We start from the raw sequence: 18,481 nt of genomic DNA on the forward strand, positions 1-18,481 counted from the left end.
TGTGTGTGTGTGTGTGTGTGTGTGTGTGTGTGTGTGTGTGTGTGTGTGTGTGTGTGTGTGTGTGTGTGTGTGAATGTGAGAGAGTGTGTGTCTGTGTGTGTGTGTGTGAGCACACGTGTTTCCATCCTTCAGGCCTCCTCACCACAATAGTGACCAATGTCCAGACAGCACCATGGCAACACAGGGTTGGGGATTACTTTTAGGATTACTTTTGATGTCAGAAAGGATGTTTGCGAAATTTTTTATTTTGACACCTTTCTGTTTTCTCAATGACATTCAATTCAGTATTGAAAAAAGGTGCATGTTTAAGTTTGTTCCACCTGAGTGAGTCAGAGACCACTATGATGACACACCAACCAGAGACCACTATGATGACACACCAATCAGAGACCACTATGATGACACACCAAATGATGACCACCAATCAGAGACCACTATGATGACACACCAATCAGAGACCACTATGATGACACACCAAATGATGACCACCAATCAGAGACCACAATGATGAGCACCAATCAGAGACCACAATGTTGACACATCAAATGATGACCACCAATCAGAGACCACTATGATGACACACCAAATGATGACCACCAATCAGAGACCACTATGATGACACACCAAATGATGACCACCAATCAGAGAGCACTATGATGACACACCAATCAGAGACCACTATGATGATACACCAATCAGAGACCACTATGATGACACACCAATCAGAGACCACTATGATGACACACCAAACGATGACCACCAATTAGAGACCACTATTTTGACACACCAAATGATGACCACCAATCAGAGACCACTATGTTGACACATCAAATAATGACCACCAATCAGAGACCACTATGTTGATACACCAAATGATGACCACCAATCAGAGACCACTATGATGACACACCAAATGATGACCACCAATCAGAGAGCACTATGATGATACACCAATCAGACAACCACTATGATGACACACCAATCAGAGACCACTATGATGACACACCAAACGATGACCACCAATCAGAGACCACTATGTTGACACAACAAATGATGACCACCAATCAGAGACCACTATGATGACACACCAATCAGAGACCACTATGATGACACAACAAATGATGACACACCAATCAGAGACCACTATGATGACACACCAAAAGCATTTGATGGATCCATTTTGTCTTCTAATGCCTCTTAAGGGTAAAGTCATCCAAAAGTAACTGAAAGTAATTACATTGCCGAGTTTAGATTACATTGCCGAGTTTGGGTAAATCCAAACCGATTACTACTTGGGACAGGAAACTAGTAACTAACAGATTACATTCAGGAAGCAACCTACCCAACCCTGTTGCTACATAAGTAGCAGTCATTCACATATCTTCTGACAACTTTCTCCATTTTACATTCCTCCACAGATTCTTCCGCTGCTCGCGCCCTAACTCGTCCAGGCCTCCGTGGTCTTATATCTTACAAAGCAGATAAATTATAACATCTGGATCTAACACAACATCCCCTGTACTCCGTAACTACAACCCCTCCAGTTAATTTAAACTCTTCTCACATGCAGTACAAGGGCTCATCATTTTGAAATAAAGGTCATCTCTTTTCTCTTTTCCCTGTCTCTCTCTTTCTCCCCCTCCCTTGCTCATCTCTCTCTCTCTTTCTACCCCTCCTTCGCTCATCTCTCTCTCTCTCTTTCTCTCTCTCCCTCGCTCATCTCTCTCTCTCTCTGTGTCTCTCTCTCTTTCTACCCCTCCCTCGCTCATCTCTCTCTCTCTCTTTCTCCCCCTCCCTCCCTCGCTCATCTCTGTCTCTCTCTCTCTCTCTCTGTGTCTCTCTCTTTCTCCCCCTCCCTCGCTCATCTCTCTCTCTCTGTGTCTCTCTCTCTCTCTCTTTATCCCCCTCCCTCATCTCACTCTCTTTCTCTGTGTCTCTCTCTCTCTTTCTCCCCCTCCCTCGCTCATCTCTCTCTCTGTGTCTCTCTCTCTTTCTCCCCCTCCCTCATCTCACTCTCTCTCTCTCTCTGTGTCTCTCTCTCTTTCTCCCCCTCCCTTGCTCATCTCTCTCTCTGTGTCTCTCTCTCTCTCTCTCTTTCCCCCATCTCTCTGTCTCTCTCTCTCTCTCTTTCTCCCCCATCTCTCTCTCTCTCTGTCTCTCTCTCTCTCTCCCCATCTCTCTCTCTCTCTCTCCCCCATCTCTCTCTCTCTCCCCCATCTCTCTCTCTCTCTGTCTCTCTCTCTCTCTCCCCCATCTCTCTCTCTCTCTTTCTCCCCCATCTCTCTTTCTCTCTCTGTCTCTCTCTTTCTCCCCCATCTCTCTCTCTCTTTCTCCCCCATCTCTCTCTCTCTCTCTCTCTCACTCTCTCCGTGTCAACATAGGTAACTGGTCCCTCTCCACCTCTGCTCAAAGCATCACTGCTGTAACATTACCGCCATACGCGACCTTTCTTGAGTGGCAAGGTCACAGCGGAGTTCATAATGATGCGTCACTAGCCTCATTCACTTAACTCTCTGCTGCCATATGGTGACCTTCCTGCAGTGAAAGCAAACGTGTGATGTGGATGGAGTGCTATTCTATTCCTACATAATGTGTGTGTGTGTGTGTGTGTGTGTGTGTGTGTGTGTGTGTGTGTGTGTGTGTGTGTGTGTGTGCGCGCCTCGGTGGCTTTGGTTAGCGCCCAGAGGTGCCCAGAGGCATAGAAGTGCAGAGGCAGGTGACAGACACAGTCACAAAGTCCCGGGAGCTAATCGTCTCTAATCGCCGAGCTCCACTTCAGTGCTGTTGAGTTGAAACAATGACATCTGGCTGTACTGGGAGTATAGAGGAGGCCACAAGGTTGGAACAATTGACAACAGATAGCTAAAGAGGCTTTAGTGTAATACAAGTGGTTTGGAATCAAAACAAACTGCGAATATAACAAAGACAGCTAGTGTATTTGAGAGGAGTGCTTGCAAGTAAGCATTTCCCTGAACTCTGTACACTACAATTAACTTTAATTTGATTTAGGACGAAATCATTTACAAAACAATCACGCTGTACAGAACCAGTGAGAAGCCAGTGTTATGAAATTACCGTCGTACAATAGCGCGATAACTTCAGCCCACATAATGAAATGAATATCTTAATGAAATGAATGTCACAGACCCAGTAAAATACAGGTATTTACACTGTGAGAACAAAAGGCATGTTATTAATAAGATATATTCAGACTATCAACACACAGTCATGATTAAAATAAAAAGATAATACGATGTTGAACAAAAGGACAATTGGCAGTTATGGTGTGGGGGGGGGGGGGGGGGGGGGGAGAAAAAAATCAGAATAAAATGTCAAGATGAATTTTTTATGGAGAACCTGGGTGACAATTGTCTACAATGCATAAACATTTTTAGACTGAAATACATTATTCAATAAGGAGAGCGGATGACTTAAGATGCAGAGTTTATTTTTACATTTTACTACAATAAAAAAAAGAACCCTTTGATGAGGTCTATGAATAAAACAACGACAGGTTGGGGGGGGGGGGGGGGGGGGGGGGGGGGGGGGTCTTTTTTGAATGGGTTCAAATCCCATTTGGGAAAAGCATATGCCCTGGCACTCAAACGATATAACAGATATTTGAATAAGAATTGGTCGGTATTCATATATATATATATATTTTTTTCAAATCAAGTCGTTTGTGAAGGAAATACTACGTAATTAAATATACTGTACATATCGAATACTATGGGTTAACAGTGTCCCCCATTTCCTAATATGCATAAAATATACAGTACAGTATTTTATACACAAATACAGTCAAAGAACAGAACATACAATGTGCAGTGTATTATACAACTGTACAATATAAAAATGTAGTATGTAGTATGTAGTATGTAGTATGTAGCATGTAGTATGTAGCATGTAGCATGTAGTATGTAGCATGTAGTATGTAGCATGTAGCATGTAGCATGTAGCACGTAGTATGTAGCATGTAGCATGTAGCATGTAGTATGTAGCATGTAGTATGTAGCATGTAGCACGTAGTATGTAGCATGTAGTATGTAGCATGTAGTATGTAGCATGTAGCACGTAGTATGTAGTATGTAGCATGTAGCATGTAGTATGTAGTATGTAGCATGTAGTATGTAGCATGTAGCATGTAGTATGTAGCACGTAGTATGTAGTATGTAGTATGTAGCATGTAGTATGTACTATGCAGCATGTAGTATGTAGCCTGTAATGTGTAGCATGTAGTATGTAGTATGTAGCATGTAGCATGTAGTATGTAGCATGTAGTATGTAGTATGTAGTATGTAGCATGTAGCACGTAGTATGTTGTATGCAGCATGTAGTATGTAGTATGTAGCATGTAGTATGTAGCATGTAGTATGTTGCATGTAATGTGTAGCATGTAGTATGTAGCATGTAGCATGTAGCATGTAGTATGTAGTATGTAGTATGTAGTATGTAGTATGTAGCATGTAGTATGTTGTATGTAGCATGTAGTATGTAGCATGTAGTATGTAGCATGTCGCATGTAGCATGTAGCATGTAGTATGTCACCAGGAAATACAATTTGTAATGCAATAACAGAATAGATACAGTACATTCCTTTGGAGAAGATATTCCTTGTCAATCAATATTAATCATATCATATCAATATTGAATTTTAACGAAAGCCAGAAAGGTATAGCATAGGTAACGGTGTAGAAATGTATCTGGACATGCTCGAGAACTGTTATAAATGACTGTGTTAGTGTGTTGGTCGGCCTGGACTTTCCCATGATATGTCCATCAATAGCACTTGGACCTGTTTTCCACTCCAAACTCTATTTCCCTCCTGGAAAACAGGTCCAAGTGTCCCTCTTGAAGAGAATGACAACTTGTTTATTCACGTTTTTTTTTTTAAGTTTCTCCCTTTGTCTCTCTTTCACTCTCGCTCAGTCTTTCTGTCTCATTTAGTCTTTCTGTCTCACTCAGTCTTTCTGTCTCGCTCAGTCTTTCTGTCTCACTCAGTCTTTCTGTCTCGCTCAGTCTTTCTGTCTCATTTAGTCTTTCTGTCTCACTCAGTCTTTCACTCTCGCTCAGTCTTTCTGTCTCACTCAGTCTTTCTGTCTCGCTCAGTCTTTCTGTCTCACTCAGTCTTTCTGTCTCATTTAGTCTTTCTGTCTCACTCAGTCTTTCTGTCTCGCTCAGTCTTTCTGTCTCACTCAGTCTTTCTGTCTCACTCAGTCTTTCACTCTCACTCAGTCTTTCTGTCTCACTCAGTCTTTCTGTCTCACTCACTTTCTGTCTCGCTCAGTCTTTCTGTCTCACTCAGTCTTTCTGTCTCGCTCAGTCTTTCTATCTCACTCAGTATTTCAGTCTCACTCAGTCTTTCTGTCTCACTCAGTCTTTCTGTCTCACTCAGTCTTTCTGTCTCGCTCAGTCTTTCTGTCTCATTTAGTCTTTCTGTCTCACTCAGTCTTTCTGTCTCACTCAGTCTTTCTGTCTCACTCAGTCTTTCTGTCTCACTCAGTCTTTCTGTCTCGCTCAGTCTTTCTGTCTCACTCAGTCTTTCTGTCTCACTCAGTCTTTCTGTCTCACTCAGTCTTTCTGTCTCACTCAGTCTTTCTGTCTCGCTCAGTCTTTCTGTCTCATTTAGTCTTTCTGTCTCACTCAGTCTTTCTGTCTCACTCAGTCTTTCTGTCTCATTCAGTCTTTCTGTCTCACTCAGTCTTTCTGTCTCAATGTCGCTCTGTTTTTCATTCAAATCATCTTCCATTCCCTTTCTTTCTTGCACTTTCTTTTTCTCAGCCTCAACTTTACATTTTCATCTTTTTCTTTTCTCTGGGCTTCTCTATCTCTCCATCAGCTCTTCTCCTCCTTGGCGCTTCGGCCAGTCTTATTCAGCACAGAGTTAAGTTCGTTGAGGAGGTTGGGGGGCATTAGACCCCCCTCTCCAATCAGAACGGGCCTCCTGTTTGGGTTCTTGACGCCACTCTGAGGGGCTTGGGGCTCTGGGTGTGGAGAGGGACATCGCTGAGGCTGGATCACCCCCGCTGAAACATTTCTCTGACCAGTCCCGGGGGACACGAGTCGGTCCTTCTGCTTCAAGCAATTAGCCACTATGGCTGTTTTGTGCCGGAGACTGACACAATCTTCGCTATTCCTTGTTTTCTCATCTTCACTGGGAGGTGTGCCGATGTTTAGGGACAGCTTTCTGCATGACGGCTACGGAAGGGAGAGGTAGAGAAAGGGTTCATTTCTTGAACATACCTTCGGAAAGTTTTCAGACACCTTGATTTTTTTAGGTTACAGCCTTATTATAACATTTATTATATATGTTCCCCCCTTATCAATCTACACACAATACCCCATAATGACATCACAATACCCCATAATGACATCACAATACCCCATAATGACATCACAATACCCCATAATGACATCACAATACCCCATAATGACATCACAATACCCCATAATGACAAAGGATCAAACTGGTTTTTAGACATTTTTGCAAAGAAAATGTAATACAACTGAAATATTACATTTACATACTGTAAGTATTTAGACCCTTTATTCCAAACTTTGTTGAAGCACATTTGACAGCCTCGAGTCTTCTTGGGTATGACGCTACAAGCATGGCACACCTGTATTTGGGGAGTTTCTCCCATTCTTCTCTACTGATCCGCTCAAACTCTGTCAGGTTGGATGGGGAGCGTTGCTGCACAGCTATTTTCAGGTCTCTCCAGAGATGTTTGATCAGGTTCAAGTCCTGGCTCTGGCTGGGCCACTCAAGGCCATTCAGAGACTTGTCCCGAAGCCACTCCTCCGTTGTCTTGGCTGAGTGCTTAGGGTCATTGTCCTGTTGGAAGGTCAACATTTGCCCCAGTCTGAGGTCCTGAGCGCTCTGGAGCAGGTTTTCATCAATGATCTCTGTGTACTTTGCTCCATTCATCTTTGCCTCCCTCCTAATTAGCCTCCCAGCCCCTGCCGCTGAAAAACATCCCCACAGCATGATGCTGCCACCACCATGCTTCACTGTAGGGATGGTTCAGGGTTCCACCAGACGTGATGCTTGGCATTCAAGCCAAAGAGTTCAATCTTGGTTTCATCAAACCAGAGAATTGTGTTCCTCGTGGTTTGAGAGTTTTTAGGTGCCTTTTGGCAAACTCCAAGCGGGCTGTCATGTGTCTTTTACTGAGGAGTGGCTTCTGTCTGGACACTCTACCATAAAGGCCTGATTGGTGGAGTGCAGGGATGGTTTTCCTTCTGGAAGCTTCTCTCATCTCAACAGAGGAACTCTAGAGCTCTGTCAGAGTGACCATCGGGTTAACGGTCACCTCCCTGACCAAGGCCCTTCTCCCCTGATTTCTCAGTTTAGCCGGGAGGCCAGCTCTAGGAAGAGTCTTGGAGGTTCCAAATTTCTTCCATTATAGAATGATGGAGGCCACTGTGTTCTTGAGGATGATCAATGGAAACAGGATGCACCTGAGCTTAATTTCAAGTCTCATAGCAAAGAGTCTGAATACTTATGTAAATAAGCTATTTCTGTTTTTTATTTCAAATAAATGTGCAAAAAATATCCAAAAATCTGTTTTCGCTTTGTCATTATGGGGTATTGTTATGTCATTATGGGGTATTGTGATGTCATTATGGGGTATTGTGATGTCAATATGGGGTATTGTGATGTCATTATGGGGTATTGTGATGTCATTATGGGGTATTGTGATGTCATTATGGGGTATTGTGATGTCATCATGGGGTATTGTGATGTCATTATGGGGTATTGTGATGTCATTATGGGGTATTGTGATGTCATTATGGGGTATCGTGATGTCATTATGGGGTATTGTGATGTCATTATGGGGTATTATGTCTAGATTGCTTAGGATATTTTTTTCTATAATCCATTTTAGAATAAGGATGTAACGTAACTAAATGTGGAAAAAAGACAAGGGGTCTGAATAATGTCAGAAGGCACTGTAAATAAAGTAATCTACTGTCTCATGATATGATAAGCTCTTATCTGTAAGAGTTCAGCTTACACAACTATTCATAGAGCTAAAGGATGGGTGATCAACAACCAAGTCAAGTGTATTGGCTTGGATTCACTTCCTGACTAAATTATGCGTAGGCTTGAATTCATGGTGAAGAGACGATATGGAGACTTACGTTTTTGCTGGTTTTGTGTTTCGTGTTCAGTGGACTGGGCTGGGCTGCTGACATGCTTTTATGAACTGCAGGTTTGCTGTGATCTCTGCTCTTTGACCAGAGGTCTCCTCCATGCTGACGACACAGACACTCATTAGTCAATACACTGTTCTATGTCTATGGTGATACACTTCCTATAAGTAGTTTCTGCAACCATTTTTGAAACTATGACATTACAAGTACGACAAAACAAATTCATGGACATTCTTTGTTCAGTATGAGTCCACTTGGAGACGTTGGAGAAAGCGCAACAGTTTATGATTTAAAAAAAAAATGACTACACCTAACAATTTAACAATTGTCCATGATCTTCAGCAATATCAGGTAGTGTTGCTGCCGTTGTCTCTCTGGAACTTTCTCTGAGTATGTTTTTAAAGGCAGCGATACTGAGCCACCGGTTAGGGTGGAGAGAGTTGAGAGTCGCAGGGTGATGACCCGGTGTTCCTGACAAAAAAATCCTGACCGCGCTTGCTCGTACTAAACTTTAATGACTTGTCCACTTCCTGGTCACAGGTTGACCTGAGATACCTCTTGAACTCTTTTCATCTCCTCATTTAATTTGTGCTGGAAAGTGTGCATGGACTTTTTGTATCTCTCCACCACTCCCCAAAACAAAAAGAAACTAGACTTCCTTTTGCCAGTTGCTATGGAAACACTTTCCGAAAGCCAAATGCCTGCTAAAAGGTAAGAGGAAAGAAAGTGAGAATAGGTATTCTCTCTCTCTCTCTCTCTCCCTCGCTGTCTCTCTCGCTGTCTCTCTTGCTGTCTCTCTCGCTGTCTCTCTCTCTCTCTCGCTGTCTCTCTCTCTCTCTCTCTCGCTGTCTCTCTCTCGCTGTCTCTCTCTCACTCGCTGTCTCTCTCTCTCTCGCTGTCTCTCTCTCTCGCTCTCTCTCTCTCGCTCTCTCTCTCTCTCACTGTATCTCTCTCTCTCTCTGTTTCTCTCTCTCTCGCTGTCTCTATCTCTCTCCCTCTCTCTCTCTCTCTCTCGCTGTCTCTCTCTCTCTCTCTCACTCTCTCTCTCTCTCACTGTCTCTCTCTCTCTCTCTGTTTCTCTCTCTCTCGCTGTCTCTATCTCTCTCCCTCTCTCTCTCTCTCTCTCTCTCTCTCTCTCTCGCTGTCTCTCTCTCTCTCTCTCATTCTCTCTCTCTTTCTATCCTTCTCACAAGTCTTAGAAGCTTTGAGAGGAGTCTACTACTTTTAGCCTGCTATACCCTGCTATAGATTTAGTTGTTTAGGGACTGACTCTGAGAGCTGAGAGTAGGGAACAGTCACTGTTGCTCACGCTCTAGCAAACGCTCTAGCCAAAAATATGGCCTTCCACTTTAGGTCTGTCTTTTACTGACAGACCTAAAGTAAATCGCTAAAGACTAGGTCTTACATGAAGTACCTGTGACAAACAACAAGCACAGTTGATGGTTGTAGAGTCGGCAACGAGACGACAACGCACAAATAGGGCAATGGAAAACTAAGATTTCTCTTTGTGTATCTATGAGATGCACTGACACACTTTTCAGAATAGTAAGGATGAGTGCTGATGAATTTGCGACATTTAAAAAGCTACATTTTCTCATAGCAATAACAAAATAGTCTCGCTTTTGTTTTTGTCTTTTAATTAAAAAAACTAAAATGAGACTGAAAATTACCCTCCCGAACTCTCCCTGAAGAAGAGAGAGAGAGAGAGAGAGCGCGCGAGAGAGAGAGAGAGAGAGCGCGAGAGAGAGAGAGAGAAAGAGAGAGAGAGAGAGAGAGAGAAAGAGAGAGAGAGAGAGAGAGAGAGAAAACAACAACAATTGAAGGAGAAAAAGGAGAGTGATGTTCTCTCGCTCATCTGCAACATCTGTAGCTTCTCTCCTCTTTGCATTATTTATGGCGGCTGTGTGCTGTCAGCCGCTGACACAAACAACACTTAGCTAAATCTGCTGTAGATGTAGGTACTGTAGTGTTCTGCTCACCAATGTGATGGCTACAATCTCCCTGACCTTATTCCAGTGGCTGAGAATGTTGCAGATAATGTGATTTATGTTATCGCTGAGTGACCTCGAAAACTTCACAGCACTTCCCCTTATTTATGTATTGTATTTCGTGTTAGTCCCCATTTTTTGGGGGGGAGGTTACAATGGAAAATGATGAACAATGATATGGGAGTGTAAATATGATTTATGGTTTAAAGATGCAGTTTTTCCTGAGTGTTAATCAACCAATTTTTCACGGGAATGAGCAATGGCGACAGGAGAGGACCAACAAACCATTCTCAATATGTATCATTGTCTTTCGTTCAAGGATTATTACGTTTTCATACACTTGGTGGAAAGAGGCCGTACAAGGAAACAACATCCGTGGATCCAGCTCTTACAGTAGTACGTGCATCAGGAGTGATCGTTCTATGTCAGACGTGTTCTCCTTACACCATTTCAACAAGCTGATTGGTCAATGCTTATATAATCGATAGAACATAGTGAAACACCGACCATGTTGAACACAACCTTTATTTCCTAAGAAGTTTCCCGAACCGTGAAAATACCTTCATCGTGATGATGTCAGTCACCCAGTCTATTTGAGACTCCTCCCCCTCGCAGCAGAAATGCCTGTGGATCAGAAAACAATAGTAGATATAAATTACCCCTTAACCACTGACCTAGGGTCAGATTTTTACTAGACTGCCTAATGGTAAAGGATATGCATACGAGGTTAATATCTGATCCTGGATCTGTGGTTGAAGAGGCACAACGTCCAATACCCTAACACTGGTGTGGGGCTGAGGGAAAATAATGGCCTCATTCTTAACAGTGAAAAACATCTGATTAATCAAATCTGGTGGAGAAATCATACGGTCTTCAATTTCTTATTTTTGTTCTGTCAAACTTTGATAAAAACGACAGAAGAGGAGGGTGAAGGTTTTGAATTATTGAAATTGAAAAGCAGTGAAAAGCACTCACCATTGCTGTTTGTCTGTGTAGACGGTGAAACCCCAGCTATTAAAGGAAAGGGAGAAGATGGTTTAAACGTCGCTTTTCTGCAAACTGGTGACCCGCACTCTGATGAAAAGTTGTTTTCGCATCTCGCACGTCAAGTCAAAAGGAAACAAGACGATGCCCTAACCCTAACCTCTGACCCTAACCCTAACCCTAACCTCTGAACTCGGATGATCAGAAAACATCTTAGGGGGAAAAAGTATACTACCATCAATATATTTATGATCGTCCTTTCAAATACAGACAAACACAATGTTCATTATTATGTTTAGCCCTCATGCTAGGAGTCAAGGTGTACCCCCCCCCCCCCTCGACACACACACACAGACAGACACACACACACACACACACACACACACACACACACACACACACACACACACACACACACACACACACACACAAACACACAAACACACACAGGTCTGTGGCTACAAGGTTAGGTCAGTGATAGAACAGATAGAAAACCAAGGAGATGAGGAGGAGACAAAGCCTGTATTCTATCTAAACCCCCTGCTAGCTAACCCATCCAACCTCCCCCAAGCCTGTATTCAATCTAAACCCCCTGCTAGCTAACCCATCCAACCTCCCCCAAGCCTGTATCATATCTAAACCCCCTGCTAGCTAACACATCCAACCTCCCCCAAGCCTGTATCCTATCTAAACCCCCTGCTAGATAACCCATCCAACCTCCCCCAAGCCTGTATCCTATCTAAACCCCCTGCTAGCTAACCCATCCAACCTCCTCCAAGCCTGTATTCTATCTAAACTCCCTGCTAGCTAACCCATCCAACCTCCTCCAAGCCTGTATTCTATCTAAACTCCCTGCTAGGTAACCCCTCCAACCTCCTCCAAGCCTGTATTCTATCTAAACTCCCTGCTAGGTAACCCCTCCAACCTCCCCCAAGCCTGTATTCTATCTAAATTCCCTGCTAGCTAACCCATCCAACCTCCCCCAAGCCTGTATCCTATCTAAACCCCCTGCTAGCTAACATATCCAACCTCCTCCAAGCCTGTATCCTATCTAAACTCCCTGCTAGCTAACCCATCCAACCTCCCCCAAGCCTGTATCCTATCTAAACCCCCTGCTAGCTAACCCATCCAACCTCCTCCAAGCCTGTATTCTATCTAAACTCCCTGCTAGCTAACCCATCCAACCTCCTCCAAGCCTGTATTCTATCTAAACTCCCTGCTAGGTAACCCCTCCAATCTCCCCCAAGCCTGTAATTCTATGTAAACTCCCTGCTAGCTAACCCATCCAACCTCCCCCAAGCCTGTATCCTATCTAAACCCCCTGCTAGCTAACATATCCAACCTCCTCCAAGCCTGTATCCTATCTAAACTCCCTGCTAGCTAACCCATCCAACCTCCCCCAAGCCTGTATCCTATCTAAACCCCCTGCTAGCTAACCCATCCAACCTCCCCCAAGCCTGTATCCTATCTAAACCCCCTGCTAGCTAACCCATCCAACCTCCCCCAAGCCTGTATCCTATCTAAACCCCCTGCTAGCTAACCCATCCATCCTCCCCCAAGCCTGTACCCTATCTAAACTCCCTGCTAGCTAACCAAGCCCATTCAACCTCCTCCAAGCCTGTATTCTATCTAAACTCCCTGCTAGCTAACCCATCCAACCTCCTCCGAGCTTGTAGCCTATCTAAACCCCCTGCTTGCTAACCCAGCCCATTCAACCTCCTCCAAGCCTGTATCCTATCTAAACTCCCTGCTAGCTAATCCATCCAACCTCCTCCAAGCTTGTAGCCTATCTAAACCCACTGCTTGCTAACACAGCCCATTCAACCTCATCCAAGCCCTTTGTCAGGTCGGCCTGTTCTTAATTATGTGGTTTAGTCTCTTTCCGTCTCTTCGACTCTCTCTATTCCTCCCAGCCTCTCTCTCTCTCTCTTCAACTCCCTCCATTCCTCCTTCTCTTTCCCTTTGACTCACACCAATCCTCCCAGTCTCTCTCTTGCTGTCACCTTAACTCCATCCATTCCTCCCAGCCTCTCTCTCTCTTTGACTCCCTCCATCCTGTCTTTCTAACTTTCTCTTTGACTCCCTCCAATCCTCCCAGCCTCTCTCTCTCTTTGACTCCCTCCATTCCTACCAGTCTCTCTTTGACTCCCTCCATTCCTCCCAGTCTCTCTGACTCCCTCCATTCCTCCCAGTCCCTCTTTGACTCCCTCCATTCCTCCCAGTCTCTCTGACTCCCTCCATTCCTCCCAGTCTCTCTGACTCCCTCCATTCCTCCCAGACTCTCTCTCTTTCTCTCTCTTTGACTCCCTCCATTCCTCCCAGTCTCTCTCTCTTGCTGTCTCGTTAACTCCATCCATTCCTCCCAGACTCTCTCTCTTTCTCTTTCTTTGACTCCCTCCATTCCTCCCAGTCTCTGACTCCCTCCATTCCTCCCAGTCTCTCTGACTCCCTCCATTCCTCCCAGTCTCTCTGACTCCCTCCATTCCTCCCAGTCTCTATTTGACTCCCTCCATTCCTCCCAGTCTCTCTCTCTCGCTGTCTCTCTGACTCCCTCCATTCCTCCCACCCTCTCTCTCTCTTTCTCTCTCTTTGACTCCCTCCATTCCTCCCAGACTCACTCTCTTTTTCTCTCTTTGACTCCCTCCATTCGTCCCAGACTCTCTCTCTTTCTCTCTCTTTGACTTCCTCCATTCCTCCCAGTCTCTCTTTGACTCCCTCCATTCCTCCCAGTCTCTCTGACTCCCTCCATTCCTCCCAGTCTCTCTGACTCCCTCCATTCCTCCCAGACTCTCTCTCTTTCTTTGACATCCTCCATTCCTCCCAGTCTCTCTGACTCCCTCCATTCCTCCCAGTCCCTCTTTGACTCCCTCCATTCCTCCCAGTCTCTCTGACTCCCTCCATTCCTCCCAGTCTCTCTTTGACTCCCTCCATTCCTCCCAGCCTCTCTGACTCCCTCCATTCCTCCCAGTCTCTCTGACTCCCTCCATTCCTCCCAGTCTCTCTGACTCCCTCCATTCCTCCCAGTCTCTCTTTGACTCCCTCCATTCCTCCCAGTCTCTCTGACTCCCTCCATTCCTCCCAGTCTCTCTGACTCCCTCCATTCCTCCCAGTCTCTCTTTGACTCCCTCCATTCCTCCCAGTTTCTCTGACTCCCTCCATTCCTCCCAGTCTCTCTTTGACTCCCTCCATTCCTCCCAGTCTCTCTGACTCCCTCCATTCCTCCCAGTCTCTCTTTGACTCCCTCCATTCCTCCCAGTCTCTCTGACTCCCTCCATTCCTCCCAGTCTCTCTCTCTCTCTCTGTCTCTCTGACTCCCTCCATTCCTCCCAGCCTCTCTGACTCCCTCCATTCCTCCCAGTCTCTCTGACTCCCTCCATTCCTCCCAGTCTCTCTCTCTCTCTCTGACTCTCTCCATTCCTCCCAGCCTCTCTCTCTTTCTCTGACTCCCTCCATTCCTCCTAGTCTCTCTTTGACTCCCTCCATTCCTCCCAGCCTCTCTCTCTCTTTGACTCCCTCCATTCCTCCCAAAAATTATCAGAAATGTTAATTGGGTAACATGAAACATTGGGTTGGCTTTTTAATTGGGTAACATGAAACATGGGGTTGGCTTGTGCCTTCTTCTCCTTCTTATGCCCACAAAAATGCAGCTGGCTTGACATGAGTTATAAATTACAATAATACAAGATTAGGAAAATAAAATAAAGTGGCAGCAATATTTCTCCATTCGGAGGAAGCTGGCCAAAAATTGGTACTGTGTAATGATCAGGCTTTTTAATCAGCTTCTTGATATGCCACACCTGTCAGGTGGATGGATTATCTTGGCAAAGAATAAATGCTCACTAACAGGGATATAAAGAAATTTGAGCAACAAATTTCAGAGAAATAAACTTTTTGTGAGTATGGAACTTTTCTGGGATTTCTTATTTCAGCTCATGAAACATCGGACCAACACTTCACATGTTGCGTTTATATTTTTGTCCAGTGTACATTTAATCAATGGTGTTATTGTGAGGGTGTTAGGAGTGGTTTGGATAGCCTTGATGTTGAGGCACTCGGAACAGAAAGAGAAGGCGTTACATATTTTCGGAGATGAGGAACTCACATCATGAGAGACAAAATAACACAGTAAAGAAGATATTAATATAGGTATTGAAGACCGGTATTAATAATGATGAATCTCTTAATAACACTTAGATATATTATTTACACTTTGATAAGGTATATGTGATAAGTATCAGTGATATTTACCTGGTGGGTGGTTTGAGCTTCTTCTTCAGTCCTAGGTAACACTTGACTAACTTCAGTGGGACCTCTCTCTCTGGCTTAGTGCTCTTGGACAAACAGGAAGTCAGTCAGACAAGGGAAGTAGGCCGTTTCAAGCAATCCAAATAGCAAGAGCATTTTTTTTTGCAAAAGTGTCATGACTGACAGACTACCTGTCGGGGTCTCAAAAAGACAGGCAGTCCAAACATACGCTTTCCAAAAACAATCACTACCAGAGAATAGTTGGATGGAGGAAAATATTGATAGTTACATATCACAATATTATTTTTGGACGAGATAGTAGCGATAATTGACTCCAATAGTAGATAATAAATAAATAAATAAAGACAAATGAACCATTTTTTATTTTATTTAATTTTGCTATTGTAAGTATCGTTAGCTTGCGCTAGTCAGCTGTACCTGCACCAAACATCCTGTATTTTTCATCCTATTGGTTGTTCTCCAACTTCTTTTTAAACAGTGAGCCAACGTGTTTTCGGCACTTTAATTTCCGACTGATCAAAATGAATTTGTGACTCGTTTCAGGAGACTAGACACTCTTTGTGTCTCTCTCTGTGTGTCTCTTTCTGTGTCTCTATAAATGTCTCTCTCTCTGTGTGTGTCTCTCTGTGTGTGTGTGTCTCTCTCTCTCTCTGTGTGTCTCTCTGTGTGTGTGTGTCTCTTTCTGTGTGTGTCTCTCTGTGTGTGTCTCTCTCTGTGTGTGTCTTTCTCTCTGTATGTCTCTCTCTTTCTGTGTGTCTCTCTCTCAATGCGTGTCTCTGCACATCACTACATCACAGGAGATACTTCACAGGATTTGAACATGAACATGTTTTTTAATCAGAATGTGTTTTGGAACAGAAATGCCTTCTGGAACATGTGAACTTTAATTTGCCTTAATAACAAACTTGAATTACATCCATAAATACAAATAACATTGTTCAATTACGTTGCTAGTTGGTTTAGCCATGGAAAACGGCAGGAACATTCCCGCTAGCTATGATTGGCTGAGATAATGGATGGGCTGGACATGTCGGGAGATGAATTTGGATTGGTCTACCATGTAGCATGCTTCTATCTATAAGGTGAGCTGTTCAGTATGCGTTGACAGTCCTTTTTACTGTGCCGATTTTGAAAGATATGACGTTAGCCATCGAGAACTACAAAAACTATTGATCAGTTGGAAAAGGGGATGGGCTACATTCTGCGCACGCCATGGGTAATGTAAACCTTGACAGAATGCTGGCCAAACGAGATGTAGTTACAAACAAAACAGAGTTAAATGGTTCCAGTCTGTCGTGACGCATTCACCCATGTATACGGATGAGAGTCTAGCTACATTTTCAGATATTATTTTCAAATTTTTGTTGGGAAGTTATTTTTATTTCAAGTTAAAGCGTAACACTAGTTAGCGAACAAATGTTAGCTTGCTGGTTGGCTAGCTAAAGTTGCATGTATGATCTTTGTATTAATATTATTAGAATCTGAAATTCATTTGCATTGCTAGTTATAGCCTAATGTTAGATAGCTAACATTGAACCTAGTTTTTTAGCTTTAGCTACCTGCAGATTCATACTACAGCTATGACAATGTTTGTATAGTGGCATGCAAAAGTATTCACCTCCCTTGGCATTTTTCCTATTTTGTTGCCTTACAACCTGGAATTAAAATAGATTTTTGGGGGGTTTGTATTATTTCATTTAAACAACATGTCTACCACTTTGAAGATGCAAAATATTTTTTATTGTGGAACAAACAAGAAATAAGACAAAAAAACAGAAAACTTGAGCGTGCACAACTATTCACCCCCCCAAAGTGAATACCTTGTAGAGCCACCTTTTGCAGCAATTACAGCTGCAAGTCTCTTGGGTATGTCTCTATAAGCTTGGCACATCTAGCCACTGGTATTTCTGCCCATTGTTCAAGGCGAAACTGCTCCAGCTCCTTCAAGTTGGATGGGTTCTGCTGGTGTACAGAAATATTGAAGTCATACTACAGATTCTCAATTGGATTGAGGTCTGGGCTTTGACTAGGCCATTCCAAAACCTTGATATGGTTCCTCTTAAAAACCACTCAAGTGTTGCATTAGCAGTATGCTTAGGGTCATTGTCCTGCTGGAAGATTAACCTCCGCACCAGTCTTAAATCTCTGGAAGACTGAAACAGGTTTCCCTCAAGAATTTCCCTGTATTTAGCGCCATCCATCATTCCTTCAATTCTGAGCAGTTTTCCAGTCCCTGCCGATGAAAAACTTCCCCACAGCATGATGTTTCCACCACCATGCTTCACTGTGGGGAAGGTGTTCTTGGGGTGATGGGAGGTGTTGCGTTTGCGCCAGACATAGTATTTTCCTTAATTGCCAAAAAACTAAATTTTAGTCTCATCTGACCAGAGTACGTTCTTTCATATGTTTTGGGAGTCTCCCACATGCCTTTTGGCGAACACCAAACGTGGTTGCTTATTTTTTCTTTAATAAGCAATGGCTTTTTTTCTGGACACTCTTCTGTAAATCCCATCTCTGTGGAATGTACGGCTTAAAGTGGTCCTATGGACAAATACTCCAATCTCTGCTGTGGAGCTTTGCAGCTCCTTCAGGGTTTCTCTAGTCTCTTTGTTGCCTCTCTAATTAATGCGCGGCCCTCTCTTGGCAGGTTTGTTGTGGTGACATATTCTAGCTAAGGCATAAGAGGGTGTTGAACGATGCCGAATGGGTGTAGACAAAGAAGAGCTCTCCAGTAGGTGTACCAAAATATTCAAGGGCCATTTTCTCAAAGTGGTTTTAAAAGTTTAGCAACTTTCAAAGCTGAATTACTTTCTCATTGTTCCTCAACTGCTGTGTATGACTTTCTAGCTCTGAGTCTCTAATTTGATCCAATGTAAAAAAAAAAAATAATTGAAAATGTTGCTACTTAAGACCGAATCGAGGCGGTCGGTTACCTTTCTCTCATCTATCTGCAGCAGACATACATACTGTATAGTGAGCAATATTTTTTGGAACAACGACGCGCAAAAAAAATCACCGTATTCGAATAGCAGTACATATCGTATCAGCAACTAAGTATTATCGTATCGTGAGGTCCCTGGCAATTC

General features: G+C 43.6%; 1 protein-coding gene across 1 annotated transcript in view; it reads right to left on the bottom strand.

Moving 5' to 3' along the window:
* Positions 1 to 5,599: 5,599 nt before the first annotated feature.
* The window catches only part of zmp:0000000660 (arf-GAP with Rho-GAP domain, ANK repeat and PH domain-containing protein 2-like), a 257,277-nt gene continuing 244,395 nt past the window's right edge, over positions 5,600 to 18,481 (bottom strand). The window contains exons 29-33 of the mRNA XM_036958269.1: positions 15,378 to 15,460; positions 11,121 to 11,156; positions 10,706 to 10,769; positions 8,146 to 8,259; positions 5,600 to 6,198 (exon numbers count right to left, since the gene is read on the bottom strand). Coding sequence (XP_036814164.1) covers positions 5,836 to 6,198; positions 8,146 to 8,259; positions 10,706 to 10,769; positions 11,121 to 11,156; positions 15,378 to 15,460 — 660 coding nt within the window. The 3' untranslated portion in view covers positions 5,600 to 5,835. The remainder of the gene's footprint in view (positions 6,199 to 8,145; positions 8,260 to 10,705; positions 10,770 to 11,120; positions 11,157 to 15,377; positions 15,461 to 18,481) is intronic.

The sequence above is a fragment of the Oncorhynchus mykiss genome, chromosome 21, assembly GCF_013265735.2.
Source record: "Oncorhynchus mykiss isolate Arlee chromosome 21, USDA_OmykA_1.1, whole genome shotgun sequence".
Classification (NCBI taxonomy): Eukaryota; Metazoa; Chordata; class Actinopteri; order Salmoniformes; family Salmonidae; genus Oncorhynchus; species Oncorhynchus mykiss.